Raw genomic sequence first — 21146 nt, 5'->3', positions numbered from 1 at the left:
CCCAACCCAAACAGCATTCGCAGTAGTGCTGTTACAAGACACTACCCCATTTGTTTATGGAAATTACGAGCATGGTTTCAGCCCGAACCATCCTTGTTCGCTGCCATGTAAGTTGGTACTTACCCGCAGCAGATGAAGCGAAGCAGATAGCTTCTTACGCGAAATGATCTGTTAGCAGACTCATTATCGTTGAAAGTACTCATTGTGGTGATGGCTTTGATGGGAAATCCTGAAACGTGTTCGGGGGTTCTTATATCAGCATGACCACCATGATCGTGGCGCTTATTTTGCCTTTGTAACCGACGCCGTTCTTGCTTCACTGGGATTCTTTGCCACTCACGGAGGGCCTAAAATTTCACGAATTTCAGGATCGTACCATTGCCGCGGCACGGCGGCCAACCAGCGCAAGTATAAAGAAACGAAATGCTTGTACCAATTATTTGCCTAGTGATACAAGTCCACTTGTGTAGGTCGTATACCTAATATGCCTATATCACCGATTGCAGGACAGATTACATATGCCAATCTCTATTTCCAAGCCATATTCTCCACTGACGGATTCTCGGACTTCAAGTAAGTCGGATCCGAGCGTACCGAACTCTCCACTGTGACGTGAAGTGCGCGGCGTGGATGAAGGTTAGGCAATGGCACGTTGTTATCTATCTTCACTTGCGCATCCAATCCAACGCGGTATATGATCAGGGATGGGGCGATCGCCTACACAGAGAGTTAGCGCAGTCCTCCTGCTGAATAAAGAGGTGAAGATATCATACACTTATCTGCCCCAGTGAATCACCAATGATGATACTAATGCTACCTAACGTATTGAAGAAGGCAAGGAAGAGAGTCGATGTAATCGCAGATATTGCTCCTGACTCGACGATCATCCAAATGATGTCCATATAGGACTTGGCCGCTGTACTAGCTCTCCAGGATCGTGTTCGTCGCGATACCCACCAGATACGAGCAGCAATCAGGGTGGTGGTGGAAAGCTGCGTTGCTAGAGACAGCGAATACGATGCCTGGAGCCATCGGTAAAGGACTTGGATGGATTCTGGCTGGAGATCCAGACTCGAATCGAGGTAGATAGAAGTGTATCCGCAGACTTTGAACGCAAGCGGTAGGTCAGGAACAGAAATACAAAGGAGAACAAGGACTGACCACCGAATGCCAGAACCATGATGACCTAGCGTACGTTTAACATCAGTCAAAGAGACTTATAAATACGGACTAGTGAAACGTACGGGAAGCACGGACACCTTAACGCTCTTATTCCAAACTACGTATAATCTCCAGATCATTATGGCGTCGCACGCAATACACTATACAAACGTCACTACCAGGTTAGAATTTTTTACTTGATATAAAGCGAACTTACATTTGTGATGGCAGCAGCCTCCTGCATGACATTGACCCATCGAGTCTGGTTGTCCCAGTACGCGATGGAACCCTCGGGGTCCTTCAACCAGATGAAGCCTTCTATTAGAGAGCGCAGACCTGCGGTAATATGGATCGTCGATACGATGAACTGGAAAGTCGCACAACCAAGTAAGAACCTATAAGAGAAAAAGCACGGAAGGGTTGTCATTGGTCACTGGAAAAGACCCTATGTAACGAAACCTACCACCAGCGGCGTTTAATGAGCAAATTGACACAGCTGAAATAAAGAACCAGACTGAGAGGAATCAATATCGTGCAAAAATTGATGGTGTCGCTGAGTCGAGTACTTACTTGACGCCTAGAAGTCATTAGCAAAATAATCGACACACATATGGTAACAACGTACCGTATAGAACAGAGCTGCACCAAACACCCACGAGAGATGTGTAATCCGATGGAAGGTCGTTCATGGCTACTTCGCTCTACAGTTCGATATCCTAGTTGGAACTTGAGAGTCATTATATATCTCGGACGCCGTCCTGTTCTTGCCCGGACACCGAATATTTTTACATATGTCAATGAAACAATCAGAATTCTGAAGTAGGGGGTCATTTAGTTCCTGTTACACGACATACAATTCAGAGGTTGCCTAGGAGTAAGTGAGGCTCTCAGATGAGGGCAAGCAATCGAAGCCATAGTTTCCAGAAATCCCCTGAATTAATCACAGATCCTAAGTAACCCAGCACTGAAGAATGAGGACCTGTAAACGGGGGAAGTACCAGCAACATCCCGGCGTGCTGTTGATTTGCGGAGTCAATGTGCTATATATACCAGTTCTCAGGGACAAGAGAGCAATTCGTGCAGACCGTATGTGATTTTTAGTAGAGAAAGGTCAAGAAGTCCGACCAATATCCAATTTATATCTAGTAGATTATCAGAACAAAGGGGGGTTCCAAGATGAAAAATGGAAGTTCCGTAGATCATCTTAGCACGGTATCGGGTATTAAAACTTGAAGCAAATGAATGGACGTACTATTAGCCTAGCATTGTATACTACTTAGTATCCTACTAAAAGGACAGGAAGGTTTGGCTTGTACTTCTGCGTCTGTTTACGCAGCTTCGCCAACGCAGGCATCTTTGATCAAAGGCGGTCGTTTGCTTGGCCTTAATTGACGAGATGTTGTAGAACAGAGTATCTCATCGCACCTGCTCAGATGAGACGAGGTACGGAGGGTGAATCAAAGAAGGCCTCGATGTAAAAGGTCCCGAGTCGGACTATCAGCGGAAACAAAGCGGAAATGACAAGGAAATGGTTGTCTGCGACAATTTTCTTGAAGAAATCACTACCCAGCGAAGGAAGGGGAGATAGTAACCGCAATAAGGGGCGTAAATATATGGTTGTGAGAGGTATGGTGGAGGGTCGGACACACGACAGAACGTGGTTCGGATTTGTGGCTGTGATGATGCCGTCATCTCCCAGTTTAGTCATCACCGCTCTCAAACAGATCTTTCGTTGTTTGTTGTCCGATCCGCAAACCTATGGCTATGTCCGGCCGTCACGCATCATTTTAAATCTTATTTCAATACATTGATTGTTCGTCAACGTCAACTAAGATTTTTTTGCACGTTGGAATCCTCGGTTGATCAATAGTCAGGCCTTGCATCTCTTCTTGTCAGATCTAACATGAGAATACTGCGTTCCCCTTGTTACAATGACCAAAGGGAATACTTCTCCAGGTATGTAATCTCATCAGGGGTAGTCCGACAGTCATCGTGTAGCCCGGATCTGAAATCGAGAGGCAGACGAACTTTACACACGTCGCAAGTGCATATATTTGCCCAGGAAATGTTGTCCCGCAATGAGGTACCTTTCACTTCTTCACGTCAAAGGTAGACATCGCGAACCAGTGAAAGAAGGATGAAGCAAACAATCAGGACGATCGGTCCCGGGCGGCGCGGAGAATCGTAGAATTTGTAATTCGGTTCACTTTGCCTTTTGGCTAACACCACCACCACCGTCACCTCGTCACCTCATCACTCTGAACGACGGCATTGGTATTCATCAAATAGCTCGTCTTTGAAGACCATGAAGATCCCCAAATCTGCCGTATTAAGCTTAAGGCCAACGAATCCAATTGGCAATTATGCGAGCTTGCCTCAAGCTCAAACTCACCGTTTCCGTAGCGTCGTGGCGTTGGGCGCTCGAAGCTATTCAACTTTACATGTATTCATGTCGGGCACGGTTCCAAGGTGGGTAAAGCAAAATACTGTCTCCTTCGCTTTCTCTCTAAAATTGTATAGAAGTATTCGTCGTGTACCAAAATAGCTCGTGGTGTCTTGTCTGCACCTGTCTCGAACGTGGTTATTCAACTGTCGCCATTGTCAAGGGAACTCCTTACGAGTCCTCAGAGTTGCCTATCTCGTTTAATCTATCAGAGGTGCGCTGAACAATCGCTATTCCCAAATTCCGAACTAAACGTTCTTTTGTCTCCAGGTGTCATCGTATGATTCACCGGCCACCGGGTTCATCTTTTGGTGCACCCGATAGCGAATGCGATGTAGCTAGAAACCTCCGTGGGAATACAAGTTCGAGGATATATGGGTGCCAATATGCATAGTCGTTCTCTTGTGAGTTACAATCTATGTTATCTTCCTCCGTTATTCACGTTGCCAGGGGATAGCGAAACAGGGAACCCCGGCATCCTTGTCTACAAAAATTTAGGATGTTGCCGTCTTGCGTTGGATGCCTGCTGAAGAATCTATGGCAACATCACGCGCTCTACTTGTCAACAAGAAAGCCAGCATAACCAGCTCAAATGTTCTCGGCGGATTTGATGGACATTTCTCTCGAGGTAAACTGTCTTTGGCCCATCTTGACTTGACGTGACGGTCTCATTTGATAAAGGTTCGGAGGATGTTGCATTCCCGTGTGTGGCTGCACTATAACGGGTCCCTCTATTGCGACAACCATCCAGCCCCCATGCCTGTCTTACGACTGAACGCTGACGTCGATGACGCGAGTACTAGTTATTCGTGGTACATGGGTTTCATTAAACGGTTCCATGAATGGTAGTGGGAACACATTGAAGAAAGTACAAGTGCATCAATGGCTCAAAAAAAAAGTGTAACGATTGTGATGTGTCGCGATGCACGAGAACGAGCCCGGGCATTGCCGCTGATTAGTGACTCAAACACGCGACAGTACGTGGTGATATTTCCATAATCGCTTCCCGAGACTTCCATGGGCTTATCTTTCTCAAAGCTTACCACCGTCCACAGACATGGAGGTAACGGGCTGGGAACGTCGGAACTAGGGACCTCTAAAACTGGTTCTTCCCACTGCCTGTCGTCCGATGCTCATATGGGGACTGAGCGACTCGATCCTTCACTGACTGCCTCAAACCCTCATAGAAAGGATGCGTATTCTCGGAGTGCTGAGAGTTTGAGCAGTGAAAGCTCAGCCAAGGTAGATAATCTTCTTGATTTCGGTTTCGTTACAGTCGACTTACACCGTACTATCATTACCTAGCTCCTCGATGGTTCGCACGGAACCGCCTGGTCGCCTCGTGGTTCTATAAGGGAGGCCCTGTCGGATATAGTGCGTAGGTCGTTTATAATCCCCTTCAAATCGTTCTAACTGATTCCTAGCATCAGGTAGAACATGTGCAAGGTCATGACAGCGATCTAAAGATGTACGAGATGAAGAAAGGGGTGAGTGCCGACATCGAAAGGATACCAAATTATGAGGGAAACAAGTCCTCCTCGTCTTTCGGGGTTCTGCCGTTATCTCTTCCCCTGAATCTAGGACTGCAATCACAATCAGAGGTAAGCATCAACCTGTGATTCGAACTTGAGGCCTGACCACGAATACTGTAGGTCGCCAGCACTCGGTTTTGGGCTGTTCTAATTGGTATCGACGGATATCCGTATTATCCTCTACATGGTTGCGTGTCTGACGCGAAACTGATGGAGAAGTATCTCATTGAGGATCTCAGCGTCCCCAAAAATCGAATCCAACTTCTTCTTGGTGCCTCAGGTGGGGAAGTCAACCTCGACCTTGACGCTGTCTCTTCTCCTACTCGCGCCAACATCCTTAGGACACTTTACAGTCTTATCGATAACCCTGAAATCACTCCTGGTGACAATATCATTATATACTTTGCTGGGCACGGCTCACGCTATGCTGCTAAGGAATATTATCGTGGCAGAACACCGCCGGGAGTCTCCCTGGCATCAATTAGGCCCATTGAAGCCCTGTGTCCTGTGGACCGCACTCCTTTTGACAGCACGGGATCGCCGATTCCTGACATTAGTGATCGCGAAATCAACGCTATCTTTACCCAGCTTTCTCTGACAAAGGGCCATAGAATCACGCTCATCCTGGATTGCTGCTATTCTGGCGTTCACACCAAATCCAGTCCCGGTGGCAGAACACGCAGCGCATATCGCACTGTGCCCCCCCTGCCACGCGCTTCAATTGGTCCTATGCTAGAGGGTGCAAATCAAGCTTTGATGGCCTTCCCTGAATATTCTGCTCGCTGTTCGGTCGCCGCGCCCGACTGGCAGCCGGATACGGGTTCTCATGTGGTTTTGGCGGCGTGTCAGGAGTATCAGTTTGCGCAAGAAGAAGTGGAAGAGGACAGGGGTTTCCATGGGGTTTTCACGAGCGCGCTCGTTCAAGCCTTTCAGTCAGGCCAGTTGAAGAGGGGATCAATGTATGTTGATATTATCCGTGCGCTACCTCAGTGGCCTCATCAGATACCCGTTGTCGCTGGAGACCACAAGGAGGGACCAATCTGGTACCAAGAATGAGCGGACCTACTTTTCCCATCAGCCATTAACGCGCGACGTCGTTTACTCTTTTCTTCATCAATATTTATACCCACGGATGGTGAATACGCTGACTGTTTCCTGTCATTGATACTACCAACGTTCTTTATCCATTTCCGCTTGGCAAAGATCTCTTTTATTATTCTATGCACACTTCTTATGTTTGTATGTATCTACTATTATCCTTTCACCGAGAAGTATCCTGAGGTGTTATTCTTTAGGATCTTTACCGCTGAAACTTCAGTGTACATTATCGAGTTGGTAATGCTTCTCGCAGCCTCAGCCAATGCAGAGCCCAGACCATCAATGCAGTATTCCGATTAAATCACAACGGTCGGCACATATTTCCGTGAGAACGAGTAGGTAAGTAGATAGGATTACACGGCACGGTCCGTCGGGGGACGCGTGTCATTTCGTCAATATTAAGATATTTGATCAATAGCTCGCTAGTCTCCCAAAGTCGATGTTCGTTAGGTTTCCCGTCAAATATGTGGCGCGAAGCACTTGAACGATGCAGTCGTATATTAAACGCGCCTCTCTTCTACTAAAAGTTCATCTAGCAATGTCCAAGCCTAGCTGACCCGTTTCTGCAGACCAGCACATGGTTTGCCATGTCAGGGCTGTGGACCCGGCCGTTCCTTATTGGGACCTGGCGCCGGTAACACCACCACCGCCACCACCACCAGCTAAGAACCGGTAGCCAATAAAGCTCTCTAACTGAAGACGCTCGGTATGAACATTGAAAAGGCGGGCGTCTGGCTTCAGCGGTTCAAACACACGCGAACCTTTCAGTTCAATGCGGCGAAACTAAAGAGGGTTACGGTACCCTTGCTCAATGTAGCCACGCAGCGCGGTCATGGTAAGGCTTGGTGTTGATAAAGTATGATTCATACCAGTTCAAAAGTTTACCTTTAAGTGGTTCTCGACGAATCCTTGTTTTTCCCCTGTGAATTTAAAAATACAAGCAAGATGTGAATTCCGTGAGGTCATTCTTTTGAGCCGGCGGGAATCAGTGTTTCCAAACACGGAAACTTATTTCAAATTTCGTTCCCTTCCGTTACAACCACCTTCTCGCTCAATTTTCGCTGCCCTTAGCTTCATCCCAACGACGTTCTGTACGGAAACGGTCGATATCTACCTAATTGGACACCTCTTATGACTACGATATCTTCTGAGGTCGCTGGCTTAAGCTTAAGGCCAACGAATATGTTTTGCAACCTTTTACCTCAAGCTCCGGACTCGCGGTCTTTACTGTTTTCGTATCGCGACATTAGGCGTCACAAGAAAGCTACTCGACTGCACCTTTGTTCATGTCAGGGACAGGTCTACGGTGAACAAAACAAGAATTCTGTCTCTTCTTTCTCTAATATTGCACCGCTACAGAAATAATTCCCGCTTACCGCGTCTGTACCTCTAGATACAGGATGCGTAACCATTTCTGAGAGAATTTGCGCAAACTGTCTGGTTGTCTAGCTCGTTTGATTTGGCAGAGGTGTGTTGAATCAATATCTATTCTCAAATTCCGAACCGAATGTTTTGTATCTAGGTGTCGTCTTGCTCTATATCGACTTGCAGGTTTCTTATCTCCTGCCCCGAGACGGTGGAGACGAAGTGGCAGCTCTGTGGAAGTTCGAGAGGATATCTATTGCGACAATCATCCAGGCCTTCCCATGTGCATGCCTTTCATCAACCTGATCCGCCTCCCACTCATGTCGCATTGGCCGATATGAGGTGGAGAGCGTTTTCTTGTTGGCGCTCAAAAAACCCTTTGAAAACGACAACAACTGTGAAACGGCTCGATCTCAGAACTCGGCGGGCTCCATATATTCGAATCTCAGTTTTGACTAGTATGTGTTCTATCTCTGCTAGTGAACGTACTTGAACCAACGTTGTTTAGAACGACACCCACAAGGTAGCCACATGTGCAGCTAGGAACGAAAGACGTGCTATTATCTCGCGATATGCAAGTTATCCCCAGTATTCCGCCAGATTCCGGTATTCTCCGTCACGGTGGTGACTTTCAAGCAGAGTTGTGTCCCACTGAGATGCCTGACTCTATGGTTGGACGTGCAGGTATTATTCGCTCGTTGCGTAGGATCTGCCCAATCTGCACTAGAGTGTTTGCATGCGGGAAAGAAAACGGAAAAAGGACACACTGACCTTGTATGCCTCATCGCCGCCGATTTCGATAAGCATTGCTACAAAATACTTTACCAGCGGCCGCGGACACTTAACCGTGTCTCCGGTTACCATCGAAGACGCGCTCTAGGGTCAGTTATAATGACCATGCATCGAAGACTATATATTAATATTACTATTGTTCTAGCCAGAAAAGCATGCAACCAGCTGATGATCAATGATGGCGCACGCGACGTTTGGGCTGAGGAAGTTGCGAGGGAGCAATTTCTCTACTCTGTCCTCTGCATGGACGCACAAGGCTGAGCAACACGTTTGGTCCAGTTCGTTTTCCCTATCATGTTCTTTTCACGCCTCCAAAGACACCACCTTTGATCACTTGCAGACTAGACCAGAGCAGAACGCGTAGGCCATTCGTTCGTTCTTCGCCTAGCAGGCGTTGCTGTTACTGCGTTCATTGTGACAATCAACTTTTCGTGTTCCACCACATGTATCTGCACCTCGTATGTTCCGCTTCATGGAACGATCATCTTCCAGTGCAGAACTTGGCAAGCCCCGTCGACCGCTTCCAACAGATGTTCCAATATCGCTTTTGCAGGCTCCTTAGTCTGGACCATGTCCAAAACTGTCGTTGAGACCTCGCTTGTAACAACAGTGGCGGTCGGGCAACCAGCTCAAACGGGTCGCAATTGTGCTCTTCTTCCTCTGGGGGATAGCACGACGAGGGATATGTGTATTTGGCGTCCAAAATTATGCCTTTCAAGTTTGCAAGAGCTTCATGGGTGCACACTAAGTATACCTTCTTCAATCTCAAGTCATGCTCAGGCCTGTTGTAACTGGAGCCCTCGCAATCATCAGAGACAAGCGCTCGTCATGTTCTTTTTAGTGGCCGTCCTTTGTCTTATGATAGTGGGTCATTCAATTCCTCTTGTTTACACTCTTGGCGTGCAAGTCGCCAGTTATACTTATCTAAATCCCTCGGTGTAGTTCGGCATCTTCCTTCTCGATCCTTCAAGTCCTGGGAGATATGCTATAAGGACCCGTTCCCGTCAAACGATCACCAGTGTGATCAATGTTTAGGTTACATCGCGTACCGCCAAGCCACCACGAGATTCGTGAAGAATGACGCCCGGTGAAAGTCACTTCCGCACGTGAGCCCGTATGCAGTAAACTTCACTTTGTGCGTTTTTGATACTTGTCTGATACTTGATCTAATCCCACTGTTGTATAATGTAGAACTTCCTTGCAACAACAGCGTTCAAACGTTCGAGCTCTAACGTTGTCCCTACCTACAAGGCGCATCTCTCAGGTCGACCCGCACGTCGGGTCGAAGCCTATCGATTTTCTTCCAGTGGCGAGTGTGGCACGGTCCAACCAAGACCGCATATCTTTCACCTGTTTTATGCGTCGCTCTTTTGAGCTATGGAGGCTCAACGCAAATCCTTTGAGATGATGATGATACTTTGCGGAGAATCCTCGGTACGCATAGAAGCCAGTTTCAGTGTCGATGGTCTCTGAAGTATCCTACAGATATAAACGGCCCGGATGACATTCTGTATGCTTCGACTATTGTTCCTATGATACAATGTGGGTCATGAGGACCGGTCCAGCGCACAAGAAGGTCCTGCGTCCGCTTACGGTTCGCCTTAAAAGCATCGATGATGATTTGGTGGGCATTGGACAACCCTCAAAATGAACATCTCTTCCGACTTCCGCAGGATACCAGCTGATCTTTTTCGACAATGGACGGCTACCCTACTGCTTTGGTCATGGCTTTCCGTTCTCCTTTACGGGAGCAGTATTGGGGCGCTCGCTAGGTCTACCATCCATGATGAGAATGGCAACGCTCTGTACCGTCGTGGGGCCTCTTTCACCGACCAAGTCTCTTTTGACAACTACAGCTTGTCGCTACGTGGTCAAAGGATCTTCTTACAGTAAATATCCTCTATTCGGTTGAAGTGTTTGATACTGATGATGATTATCAGCTCCGGGGAATTCCACACATTTCGGTTACCTGTCCCGTCCTTATGGCCCGACATCCTGCAAAAGGTCAAGGCATCAGGTCTGAATGCTGCCAGTGTCTACGTTCACATGGGTCTCCTCAACCCATCGCGCGGCGTGGTGGACTTTGACGGCTTTCGAGCTCTGAAGCCGCTGTACGAGGCCGCTTTGGAAGCGGGTATTTGGATCGTTCTACGTCCTGGTACGTTTTAGTTCTCCTCTGCCATTCTAGGGTGCTCAATGGTGGATCATTAGGCCCGGTCAGTTGCGCCGATTTCATGTGTGGATAAGTGCTTACCCTTTTTAGTACATCAATGCAGAGACTTCCGCAGGCGGTATAGCACATTGGGCTACGTCAGAAGTTGCTGGAACGTTGCGAACAAGTGCTCCTGATTGGAGAGAAGCATGGATGGATTATATTCTCGGGATCATCAAAGAAACAGCGCCGTATCAAATCACCGAAGGAGGGCCGGTTATTGGTGAGTGCGTCAGTGTTTCAGCGTACCTTATTCTGATCACATAGTCTATTAGCAATACAAATTGGTCTGCTTCTACTTCCTACGCGAAGACAGCTGAAACTAAATGGATATCTCAGATAACGAGTTTTCTCAGACTATCGGTGGAGAGTACTTTGCCGAACTTGAAGAAGTTTATCACAATTCAAGCATTGTGTTACCCCTCACCTACAATGATCCAGGAGAAAGTCGCAACTTCATCAATGGGACCGTAAGCTTATTATGAAAACTTCAAAACCCGTCCATACTGATGAAAATGGCCCTACTCAGGGTGCTGTCGATCTTTACGGGTTTGCCTTCTTCTTCAGTTGTCTTCTAATTCTAACGTTGCCTTGTCAGAGTGGATGCTTATCCTCAACGCTACGACTGCTCTCATCCTTTGGACTGGCATGCGATTCCCTTGGACTACCATCAATATCACGAAGAGGTCAATCCATCTCAACCCTGGTATTTCCCCGGTGCGCTCGGTTTCTTTGTCTGCTTACTGTAAGCTAATTTGAACTGGGCAGAGTTCCAAGGAGGTTCGTTCGATCCTTGGGGTCCAACTTCGCCAGGTAACGTGCTAAGATAGTGTGCTACTAGTCGCTTTTTACTAGCCATATTAGGCTATGCTCCTTGTGCCGTCCTAACGGGCCCCGACTTTATGTCTGTTTTCTACCTTCAGCTATGGGCCAGTAATGCGAAGCTGCTCAGTTATTATATGCTTTATGGGTTTGTCAATGTATTGATTGTCCTACTGTGGATTACTAATGACATGCTGTAGTGGTACATCATGGGGAGCAATACCGTTCCAGTAAGCTGTCTATACTATGTTAGTCCTACCATATCGTATTGACTTCTTAAACCAGTGGGGTAATTCTTGATGGCCTTTTTAAATCAAACGACTAACTTCGGCAAAGGTTTACACCTCATACGACTACGGAGCTTCCGTAAGTCAGATTTTTTCAACCCGGTGCACTACAATTCAGACCGGTTCAGATTGACGAAGCTCGGCAATTGACAACAAAATACGACGAGCTGAAGAGGCAAGGCCTGTTCGTCCGAAGCTCGCCGGAATTCTACAAGACAGATTGGATTGCTGACAGTTCCACGGGTCTTTCAATACTGTCGTCTGATGCGGTCTTTGCGACCTACCTCCTCAACCCTGATACGCAAGCTGGATTCTACATTGTAAGGCATAACGATTCCACCTCGACGTAAGGGTTTCATTCAAATTTGAATTGTTTTCCGTACACTCGCTCACCGCTTGCGGATAGTGATATTACCGACTTCAAGATTAACGTTGCTACAGCAGAGGGTGACCTTCAGATACCGATTATCGCTTCAGCGGTTACCCTTGGTGGACGACAGTCGAAAGTCATCGTGACCAATTACGCGTTTGGCTCCTCACGACTGCTGTATTCCACAGCGCCAATATTTTTCGCTGGTGTCATCGATGGCAGAGATATCCTCTTCACCTATGGCGATACTTCTCAGGAACATGAGATTGCCTTATCACTCACAGGCCGTGCTTTCAGAATGGATTATGATGCTTCATCATTCCGAGCCACGCTCATTCCGAGTTCCGTTATTACAATCTTCTCTTTCCCTACTGGGACTGAAGGCCTGGTAACGGTGTACGACTCCGACTCGCAGTTGGTGTTATTTGCCGACTCTGACACGGTTGCCACCTTCTGGGCACCTGTCATTGCTGGAGACGCGAGTGATTCACTGCGCAACTTTTGGGGTCTGGGGACCAATCAATCCGTCATCGTGGGTGGACCATATCTCGTGCGCTCGGCAAGCATTTCAGGTACGGAGCTTGCTTTGAAAGGTGACCTCAACACCAGTACCCCGTTGACAATCATAGCTCCTGCTGTGATTAAGTCTGTAACCTGGAATGGCGCTGCATTATCAGTGAATGTATCATCATCCTTGACGGCAATCGGAGGTCTAGTAGGGGAACTCTCATTGTCGTCGGCATCCGTGGACATCGCAGTGGGTCCGACATTGGAGGGATGGAAGTTCCGAGACAGCTTGCCGGAGATTCGACCTAGGTTTGACGATGGTTCGTTTGTCGTTGCGAACCATACCACGACCAATATCCCATTCCCACCATATTATTCCGACGGAACAATTTTGTACGGATGCGATTACGGGTTGTCTGTGTCATTTTTTTGTCATATCGATTTATTCATTGAAATGACTCCAACTTGTAGCTGCGAAAATATTGTTCTTTGGAGAGGACATTTTAATGGGACGGGAACCGAGCAGAGCCTGAATCTCTCTATAAACGGTGGCGAAGGTGAGAGCTCAATCTCAACCGATTTCCCCGATGGCCGGACTGATACCGGCCCGGTGTAGCCTTTGCCGCAAGCGTTTGGCTCAATGATATCTTTCTGAAAACATCTTACGGAAAGTGAGATATTCAGTAAATGTATGCATGCTGCGGTACTGATGGTTTTATGTTCACTTGCCAGTTCCACCAATAACAGAAATATTCTCGAGGAGACGGATGACGTATTCACCTTCCCAGAAGGCGCTGTTTTACCGGGCGATAATGTCATCACGGTAGTCCAGGTATGCGCATATACTTCTGACGCACAATTTGCTTTCAATGTATTTCTTGGCAGGATAACATGGGCCTGAACGAGACTGCATGTGTGTGCCTGTGTTCTCAGAAGCTGTCAACGTCTAATCTTTGCCGTGATGCATACTAGACGACGTTAATGGTGTTAAAAGTCCTCGTGGCATTCGTGGATTCCAGCTCAATTCCGGCAAGTTCACACAGTGGCGGGTCCAGGGCAAAATCGGGGGATATACTGAGTGCCACCGCCAATGTGGAATATGTATACACAAAGCTAATGTTCCGTCAGCTTTCCCGACAAGATCCGTGGCGTGTTCAACGAAGGAGGTCTTTACGGCGAGCGTAAAGGCTGGCACTTGCCTGGATTCGACACGTCGTCATGGGAGTCGAGGGATCTAAATGATGGTCTACCACAATCTGCAGCAGGCGTCGGCTTCTTCGTGACGACATTCGATCTGCATATTCCAGAAGGTTTTGACGTGCCTATGTCTTTCAACTTCAATGAGCCGCTCGGTCAACCCTACCGGGCGTACCTGTTTGTTAATGGCTGGATGATGGGCAAGCGAGTCGGGAACCTAGGGTAAACTGGATGTCATGTCATTCAGTGGCCGCAGAGCTGACAATCTACGTCCAGGCCGCAAGCTAAGTTCCCGGTTCATCAAGGCATTCTCGATTACAGTGGAACCAAGTGAGCCTGCCTGATTTCTGAAAACGGAAGGCAGAATTACATCTGACAATTGTACCCGTAGCACCGTCACTGTTGCACTGTGGGCGATGGAGGCTAATACAACTATTGCCCCCGACCTGCAGCTGAGTGTGGACGGCGTGTATGAAGGTGGGCTGGACGGCATAGTTACGAACAATCCTCGGTGGTCTCCCGCAGGTCGTGTATGATTGACGGCAGTAGTTACCTCACAACTGAATTATAACCACTTGAGCTCAGATCGAATCCCGCACCGATTTATGAAAGTAAGTGTACACGCGTAGGCGGTGGTGGTATTCATTTAGTACGCAACTTCGGCGTTTTGTACAAGCGGAAAACACTCTTATAGAAGTAGCAGATCCACTCGAGACGTCCGGCATGTTTACACCAGGTTCCAGGTCGCCGTTGTCGCTATGATGGCGTGCAAAGGTTTGAACTGTTACATCTAGCGAGGATCTCTTCTGCAAATTACCCGTCGGAGTGTACTCAATGGCTGCCACTATCTGTAGTCCTTCATTGCGGTTGGTACATCGGCAATTTATAAACATGTTTTAGTGCATGGTAACAGTATTTTGGCCTTGTCTTCGATAAGCTTTGGCGTAACTCTTTCATCTTTCCTACTGCGCCAGTTCAATCTCGTCATCTTCCTCCGTGGGGTCGCCTCGTTTCGGGTCACTCCAACTCTGCAATACATCGTTGTAGGTAAACCATAAATCAACTATGACGAATCATTACATGCATGAATCGTTAACTTTAAGAGAAGCGAAAGATCCACCTGCTGTGCGCATACTCCTCCTTCTGTTGTCCATCGTGAGAAATAATCTCTTCAGAACATGGATTGAAGCCTGATCGTGTCGGGTTCTCGTTAACGTCTCCAAGACCTCGAGGTCAGGACAAGCCTCCATGCTCATGAAGAAAACAGGAGGATTTACGCCTTTTATTTCCAGCCGGCACCTTATTCCAGCGAAGGGATACCGGCTTCTCTGCTATGCCATCTGGAAGTCTTTTGTGTAATAGATATATTGGTCAGAGTCATACGAGTGTCGTGGCGAGTAGTTCAGGTATCATATATGAATATGAACTGCAGGTAGTCGTCCTTACTGAATTTCAACAAAGACGTTCTGAGCTAGACCATCAGGTACGTTTCGGTCGTCTAGTCGAAATAGCATGGTGATCTTTGAGATGTCTAAGGACAGAGTCTGCCCTTCGATACCCTCCAAGGGTTATGGTATGGCAATGAAGGGTTAGGTGATCCTCGAAGACGAGTTCCCATTTGTCTTAGTGTTGATTGCCAACATCGAGGTGGTTCCACAGTGAGATAAAGCCTAGAGGGAGAAGGTGGATACTTATTCTGGTGACACAAACTTGAAGTAGACATCCGTGAAAGAGTAAAGCCCTGAAAAAGCTACTACAAATTAGCAACCATTACCACCCAAATATATTTTCATGAGGACAAGGCGGTCATTATCAGTGAGGGGGAGCATCCACTGGCAGCCACGAGAGAGGCATAGTATCCGAGTCAGTGGCGGTGCTTCCGGAATGAACCGAAATTTGAAATTTCTTTCCCTGAACCGGCGGTTCCTTTTTGGTACCGGTACCACCACCACTATCAACATCACGACCATGACCACGACATTTCTGCTGGTCTTCGTCGTTCGGCGACGTACTGCACGAGGAAACTATCGATATATAGCTTAACGGACTTCTTTTGACAACTGGAATACCTCTCAATATTGTCGGCTCAAGGCAGAGGAATGCAAGCATTGGCTTCAAGCTGAAAGCTCGCGAGTCGCGGTCTTCATCTCTGTATCGTAGTATTAGGCTCCACAAGTAGTCTTCCAGGCTTCACTTTTTTTAATGTTGGGAACGGATCTCTTCGATACGGTGAGTGAAGCAAGGACTGGCATTTTTTCTTCCTCTAAAATTCTACAGAAGAAATTCCTTTGTGCCGTTAATGCTTTCCTTGTCTGTACTTGCCTCAAATATGAGTGTAAAATGAGACGCTGTTTCCGAAAGAATTTCACGCGAGCCTTCAGGCAGGGGTGCGTTGAATCAACGAATATTCTCACATTCCTAATGTAACGCCTCTTGCATCTAGATTTCGTCGTACGATTCATCCACCACCACCACATTCATTATCCCCAGGCCCGGGAAAGCAGATACGGAGTGGCACAGAAATATCAGCCTCATTTGCTCGAGAACGCGAGAGGATGTATGCGCTCCATTCCGCGGGAGACGTTGGGATGGGTGTTTGTTTTCGTGAGCTACACTCAATATGTCTGTCTTCTTCATTGGCCTTATCTGCGACAGTTATAAATCTGTAGGGAGACTGCGACGTCCTTGCCTACACAGAAACGGGGAGGTCTGTTCCACCAGCCGAGGAATCTACGTCAACAATATAAAAGTTACCATATGCTGAGCTTAAGGTGCAGTGATCTCCGATGTCTTCAGACGACAGACACCCAACCTCATCCGCTTTAGAACCAGAAGCCAGCGTATCTCCCCGTCTGGCTTCATTGACGACTCCATCTATTCACTGGACCAAGCTTAAATATCCTAGTCTTCCCGTACCCAAGCCTTTTTTCACCTCGCCCGTCTCGCACGAACCATGATTGCGCTTGTTCAAGTCATAAAATTGCACCCTGCAACCTGACCCGGCAGGTCCGAGCAGCATATGAGGCGGAGATAGCTATTATCTCCTGTTTCTTGAAGGAAAACACCGTCGTTCTGTTACAAGTATTTTACGATACGGTTGAAGCGGAGACATACGGACAGATTAGAATGGGCATACCTCGCTCATGGCTGGGGCTCAATCGGTCGACGGTCCTCGGAAAATGGCGACAATTTGACTCAACTCAGTGTCAGGATGGCACGGCAGCGCTCCAAGATATGACAAGCGAGCTATGCCGTGTTTCCTTGCTTCTTGGTAGATCTACGCTTCTAATGTCACCTATCTGGTAAGTTCATATTTGCTTGCATCAGGCCAAGCTGATTGTGAACGCTTAGATCAAGAAGGCCAACCATGTAGCGCGTTGGGTCTAATAGTTCCGACGCTTGAATCATACCCGCAAGATATCGTCCTCTACATTTCGGGCATTATTTCTCATAGACCGCTCATCTCTCACTACAGAGGGCACCAAATGCATCCTGACCGTCTACACGTGCGACCAAAACCAGCTGCCTAATTCAGTAGGGCACTTTCATGTCATTCTTCATCCCTGCCGTTCGGGCGTGGAGCTGCATCGTTCTCTGGTTCTCGAACAGTCTAGTACGCCGAATCCAGGGCTCATTCAAGGTCGTACGAGGCGGCGATGGACAATGCATAATGTTCTCCCAGAACGCTTCAGTCGTTCGTATTTCGTCTTCCAGGCACGGTGCCTAAAACGTTGTTGAAGCGGGGGACATGCGGGAACGTTGGAGTGGACATACTTCGCTCATGGTGATCATCGTTAGAAAGTACCGGACGAAGTCCGACTGGCCTCCGTTCTCCTGGTTAGCCAACTTTCACTCGGCATCTGCAGCAATCCTATGTCTCTGGGTATATTATTCCCAATTACATACCAACGGACGGACGGCCCTCCACGGTCAGCCTTGCCAAGACCCCAGTCGTCAACAGTGCTGTTTGTTCGATTCCCAAACCCTTGGGTCCGCAAGTACCGTGATGTACTTCTTCTCACGGTGTGATCAGGAATGAACACCCTTCGCTCACAAGATGCTCTCATCTTCGCATTAGAAGATTTAGGTCACAATTGACAGTAATACATTTAAACGCGCTCCTCAATATGCCATCATTGTTGTAGCACCCTGGAAATACGAACCAGGCTATGCTTATCTCGTCTGAGCACCGTTCTCCCAAACCGTCATCGCTCGGAACGCGGCCATCTTGAAACCGTATCCCCAAGCATTTCGCACCTGCGTTGATTCAGGCAGGTGCTTCCGAAGATACTTTTCAGGTCATGCACGTATCACCTGCGTTGACCTCTCATGCCATTTAACACTCTTCCACTTATCACGCCTCCTTTCCACTTGATTTCTGTCTCCTTCGCGATTTTCCATCAGAAACTCGCCCTCCTTCGGTGCCGACGAGGAAAACACCCCCAAAAGCGGGCTGTGTACGCGATGGTACTGATAGGACAAACCCAGCCCTCTCGGTGTCAGAATAGCGGGGGTCGTCCAAAGCACCGTGCTCATAGCATAATGTTTATCCTACCATGAGTACGCTGCGTATGCTCAGAGCAAAGAGCTGAGGGGCGCCGCTATTTGTCACCCTGCATGACCCTAACGTTATCTGGAGCTCATCAGCAACATCACCCGGAACCGACGCCAATTGTTCGTTTTTTCGAGAAGCGGATTGTACGTCGAGCTCATCGCGGCATCCATTCCTCCATATGCGCATTCTTCACCGATATGATAAGCATCGCAACAGATGACCACCGTTGGAAGGACCTCGAAACTTTGAACTGCAACACATTCTGTCCAGAAGCCGCGTTTCTCTGCATCCTTCTTATTCATTCGTAGTTAGGGTAAGCACTGTACTGTAAGGCTTAGACCTGCGGTTCCAGCCAGTTCAGTAACGACGTAAATGGGTGCACAAGGCCGCCGGGCTAGGTAGTCCCCGATCAAAGTACAAGGAAAGGTCCCGCATCCCCTACACAACATTCGCCTATATCGTACCATCCTTTCTCCCTATCTCCATTGAAATGGCCGCGAACGTGTATACCGGTCGCTGAGCCTACATGGCTTTCAGAAACGACTCAGTACCTTTTGCCTAGACTTCCGGTCCGTTTCTGGACTAGTGGTTGGCAAGGTATATACCCCTTCGCCTACCATCTCAGAAATGACGGAATATTTCCTTCCGCCTTTCACAGAACCCGGCCACGAACTCAAACTCTTCAGTTCTGTCCGTTGCGCCGCGCAGGCGCCCAATCTTGTCGCGTGGTTGTAGGGAGGGCCTCGTTTTTGTGCCTAGAAATTTTCTGAGGCCTCGCTTACCGCAACTTCACCGACTTCACTCGCCAAGCCTCCACGTTAACATTCAAAGTGTGAAACAGCTCACAGGTTTGTGATTTCACGCATTGTACATTTGGTTTCCTTTTGCTGAACCTGAACCAGGCATGGCCGACTCGTTTGCCTACTCACAAGAAGCCTTATCTGCGGCGCTATCTTTCTCCACCTGCGAAGCAAGCATGACTGCCCTTCGACGCTTAAGATGCACCGTCAAATTCCCGGCGCAGTGGCTCCTACGAGTCTTCACAAGAGGGTGACACGGCGTTTCATCCACGACGTCCCCTTCAAATCGTCGATGTTTGTCACGGCTCCAGTGCTGACTAGTATACTCCCTTCAACCTGTTTTCCTCTCCCGAAGAACTTACTCGGCAATCAAAACTTCCGGGATACATTCCCATCTTGAGCCATTTTGAGTATAGCGAACCAGCACTGGACGGGAGTAGTCCTCATGATGAGCGTCGCATCGGGACATCATGATTCTCACGTCTACTCTCCTCTGGGGACATCGGTACGCCGATGGTACCGACACAGTCGTCCTTGCACGTCGGTACATCTTTCGCGCGGGACGGGTCAGTCGTCGAAAGATCCGTTGGTGTACACAGTCCATATTGAAGCGAATGATATGCCTGGTCTCAAATTTGACTGGCAGCCATATGATACCGACGTGATTAGCTGCGTACGTCGGTGCGAACTAGCTTCATCAACTTCAGGATCATTCTCAAGTGACAGCATATGCTGCACACATGTGGTGGTTTTCTTCAGCTATGCGTACATCGTTCGATGAAGCAGTATGCTCCGCCGACATCATGTTTTAATTTTCCTGGTAGCGGCAACTTGACTCATTTCTCCGCACTTCTCATGTCTGCACAAGGACGAAGCGAATATCCTTTTTATAAGCGCCAATCCGTCCTCCAGGAGCCTACAGACGAGCCAAGATTGCTGGACAAACTTCGGGCCAGCGAAAAATACAGAGCCTGTACTCGTCGTCTCAGTCGCCAGTGCCGGTTCGTCTGCGAACGAGCTGTGCTGCAGAACGAGGACAATTTATGACCAGATTTCATTCCGAGTACAAGTGCCAAGCACCTATCGGCTCTGAACCTATCTGTACAGTGATCAATCATATTTGGCTATGTATCATATGCATTAGAAGCCTTGGACACCATCCTCACTGTGTCGAACGTCATTAGTGGTTCGTCGACTGGCCAGACCACTCTCAAAACACCACCCTAGTACTTCTTTTTCTCTCAGCTTGTCGGTGATCTTCTTCGCTTTGCACCGGCAAACACAAATCGTAGCAGCTTCCAATGACGGTCGACGTAAGATTTAATAACCACCACCGTGATCCGGGCTTCGACCGTATGCGGGTGCAATCGCCACAGCACACTGTACGCGCATTCGGAAGCGAGCTGATGATGGCAATGTGAACCAAAATCACATTTGCTTCCAGCGAAATCACGGCTTTGTGCTTAGCTTGTGTTATTGATGGCTTGACGTTTGATGCTCTTGGATGACTTGACTCGACCGGCGGCTTTCAATGTTAACGTCAAACATGGAAACGAGTGATTTCGGAGGATTGATTGTTCATGGAAAATATATGATGATGCATCTAGACCTCAGTTCTACTGGCAAATGAACCTATACGTATCAGTGGTTTTGAGTCAAACATCACGAACGTGCGGCCCTGTGGATCAGAACACGCAGCTCTCATGGTCGCGATGATATCAAGCCGTCTGGCTACGGCTCGGAAAACTTTTTGAAAGGCGGTTATGATCGTGATAATCGCGCACGATGACCTGCAATCGATGAAGCATTTCATATTGCGCGGTATCAAGAAAGATCCCAGTGTAATCGTTGCTCGTACTTGCTAAGCTGCATACCGCCCGACCTGATGATGAGCCTCGTTGCTGAGCGGCCAAGTTTGCCGTTGGTGGGAATCCAGCCAGGCACCAATACCGCCGAGCTCTATAGGCATAGAGTTTTGTGAGTATGGTTACTCCGATGACAAATT

The 21146-nt window shown here is 48.0% G+C and overlaps 4 protein-coding genes across 4 annotated transcripts; 2 read left to right on the top strand and 2 right to left on the bottom strand.

The window, feature by feature from the left end:
* Positions 1-594: 594 nt before the first annotated feature.
* EV420DRAFT_1544872 (uncharacterized protein) lies at positions 595-1950 on the bottom strand (the record flags this gene model as incomplete). Its single annotated transcript, XM_060473254.1, has 6 exons — positions 1783-1950; positions 1625-1675; positions 1379-1556; positions 1241-1322; positions 774-1105; positions 595-717 (listed from the first exon to the last, which is right to left on the bottom strand). Coding segments are annotated over exons 1-6 (834 nt in total), but the record flags the coding sequence as incomplete, so codon positions are not given.
* A 3008-nt stretch (positions 1951-4958) lies between these two features.
* EV420DRAFT_1544863 (caspase domain-containing protein) lies at positions 4959-6666 on the top strand. Its single transcript, XM_060473253.1, has 4 exons — positions 4959-4978; positions 5029-5205; positions 5257-6375; positions 6432-6666. Exons 2-3 carry the CDS (start codon positions 5071-5073, stop codon positions 6190-6192), a joined length of 1071 nt encoding a protein of 356 aa, XP_060330590.1. The 5' UTR covers positions 4959-4978; positions 5029-5070; the 3' UTR covers positions 6193-6375; positions 6432-6666.
* A 3420-nt stretch (positions 6667-10086) lies between these two features.
* On the top strand, positions 10087-14345 carry EV420DRAFT_1682452 (glycoside hydrolase family 35 protein; the record flags this gene model as incomplete). Its single annotated transcript, XM_060479232.1, has 22 exons — positions 10087-10280; positions 10332-10549; positions 10603-10607; positions 10655-10838; positions 10943-11073; positions 11133-11152; positions 11202-11320; positions 11372-11416; positions 11468-11573; positions 11626-11655; positions 11711-11714; positions 11762-11791; positions 11841-12058; positions 12119-13003; positions 13061-13146; positions 13206-13260; positions 13322-13421; positions 13475-13502; positions 13562-13667; positions 13718-14008; positions 14063-14116; positions 14178-14345. Coding segments are annotated over 22 exons (3054 nt in total), but the record flags the coding sequence as incomplete, so codon positions are not given.
* A 3614-nt stretch (positions 14346-17959) lies between these two features.
* On the bottom strand, positions 17960-19943 carry EV420DRAFT_1480033 (uncharacterized protein; the record flags this gene model as incomplete). The annotated part of the gene is made up of 11 exons (XM_060469628.1): positions 17960-18043; positions 18101-18337; positions 18443-18624; positions 18806-18863; positions 18893-19096; positions 19124-19152; positions 19271-19371; positions 19504-19567; positions 19623-19769; positions 19819-19873; positions 19911-19943. 11 exons carry the CDS (start codon positions 19941-19943, stop codon positions 17960-17962), a joined length of 1194 nt encoding a protein of 397 aa, XP_060330588.1.
* Between the last annotated feature and the right edge of the window lie 1203 nt (positions 19944-21146).

Source organism: Desarmillaria tabescens, assembly GCF_030435595.1.
Source record: "Desarmillaria tabescens strain CCBAS 213 chromosome Unknown EV420scaffold_18, whole genome shotgun sequence".
Lineage (NCBI taxonomy): Eukaryota > Fungi > Basidiomycota > Agaricomycetes > Agaricales > Physalacriaceae > Desarmillaria > Desarmillaria tabescens.
This window is presented reverse-complemented; position numbering and strand designations above follow the sequence as displayed.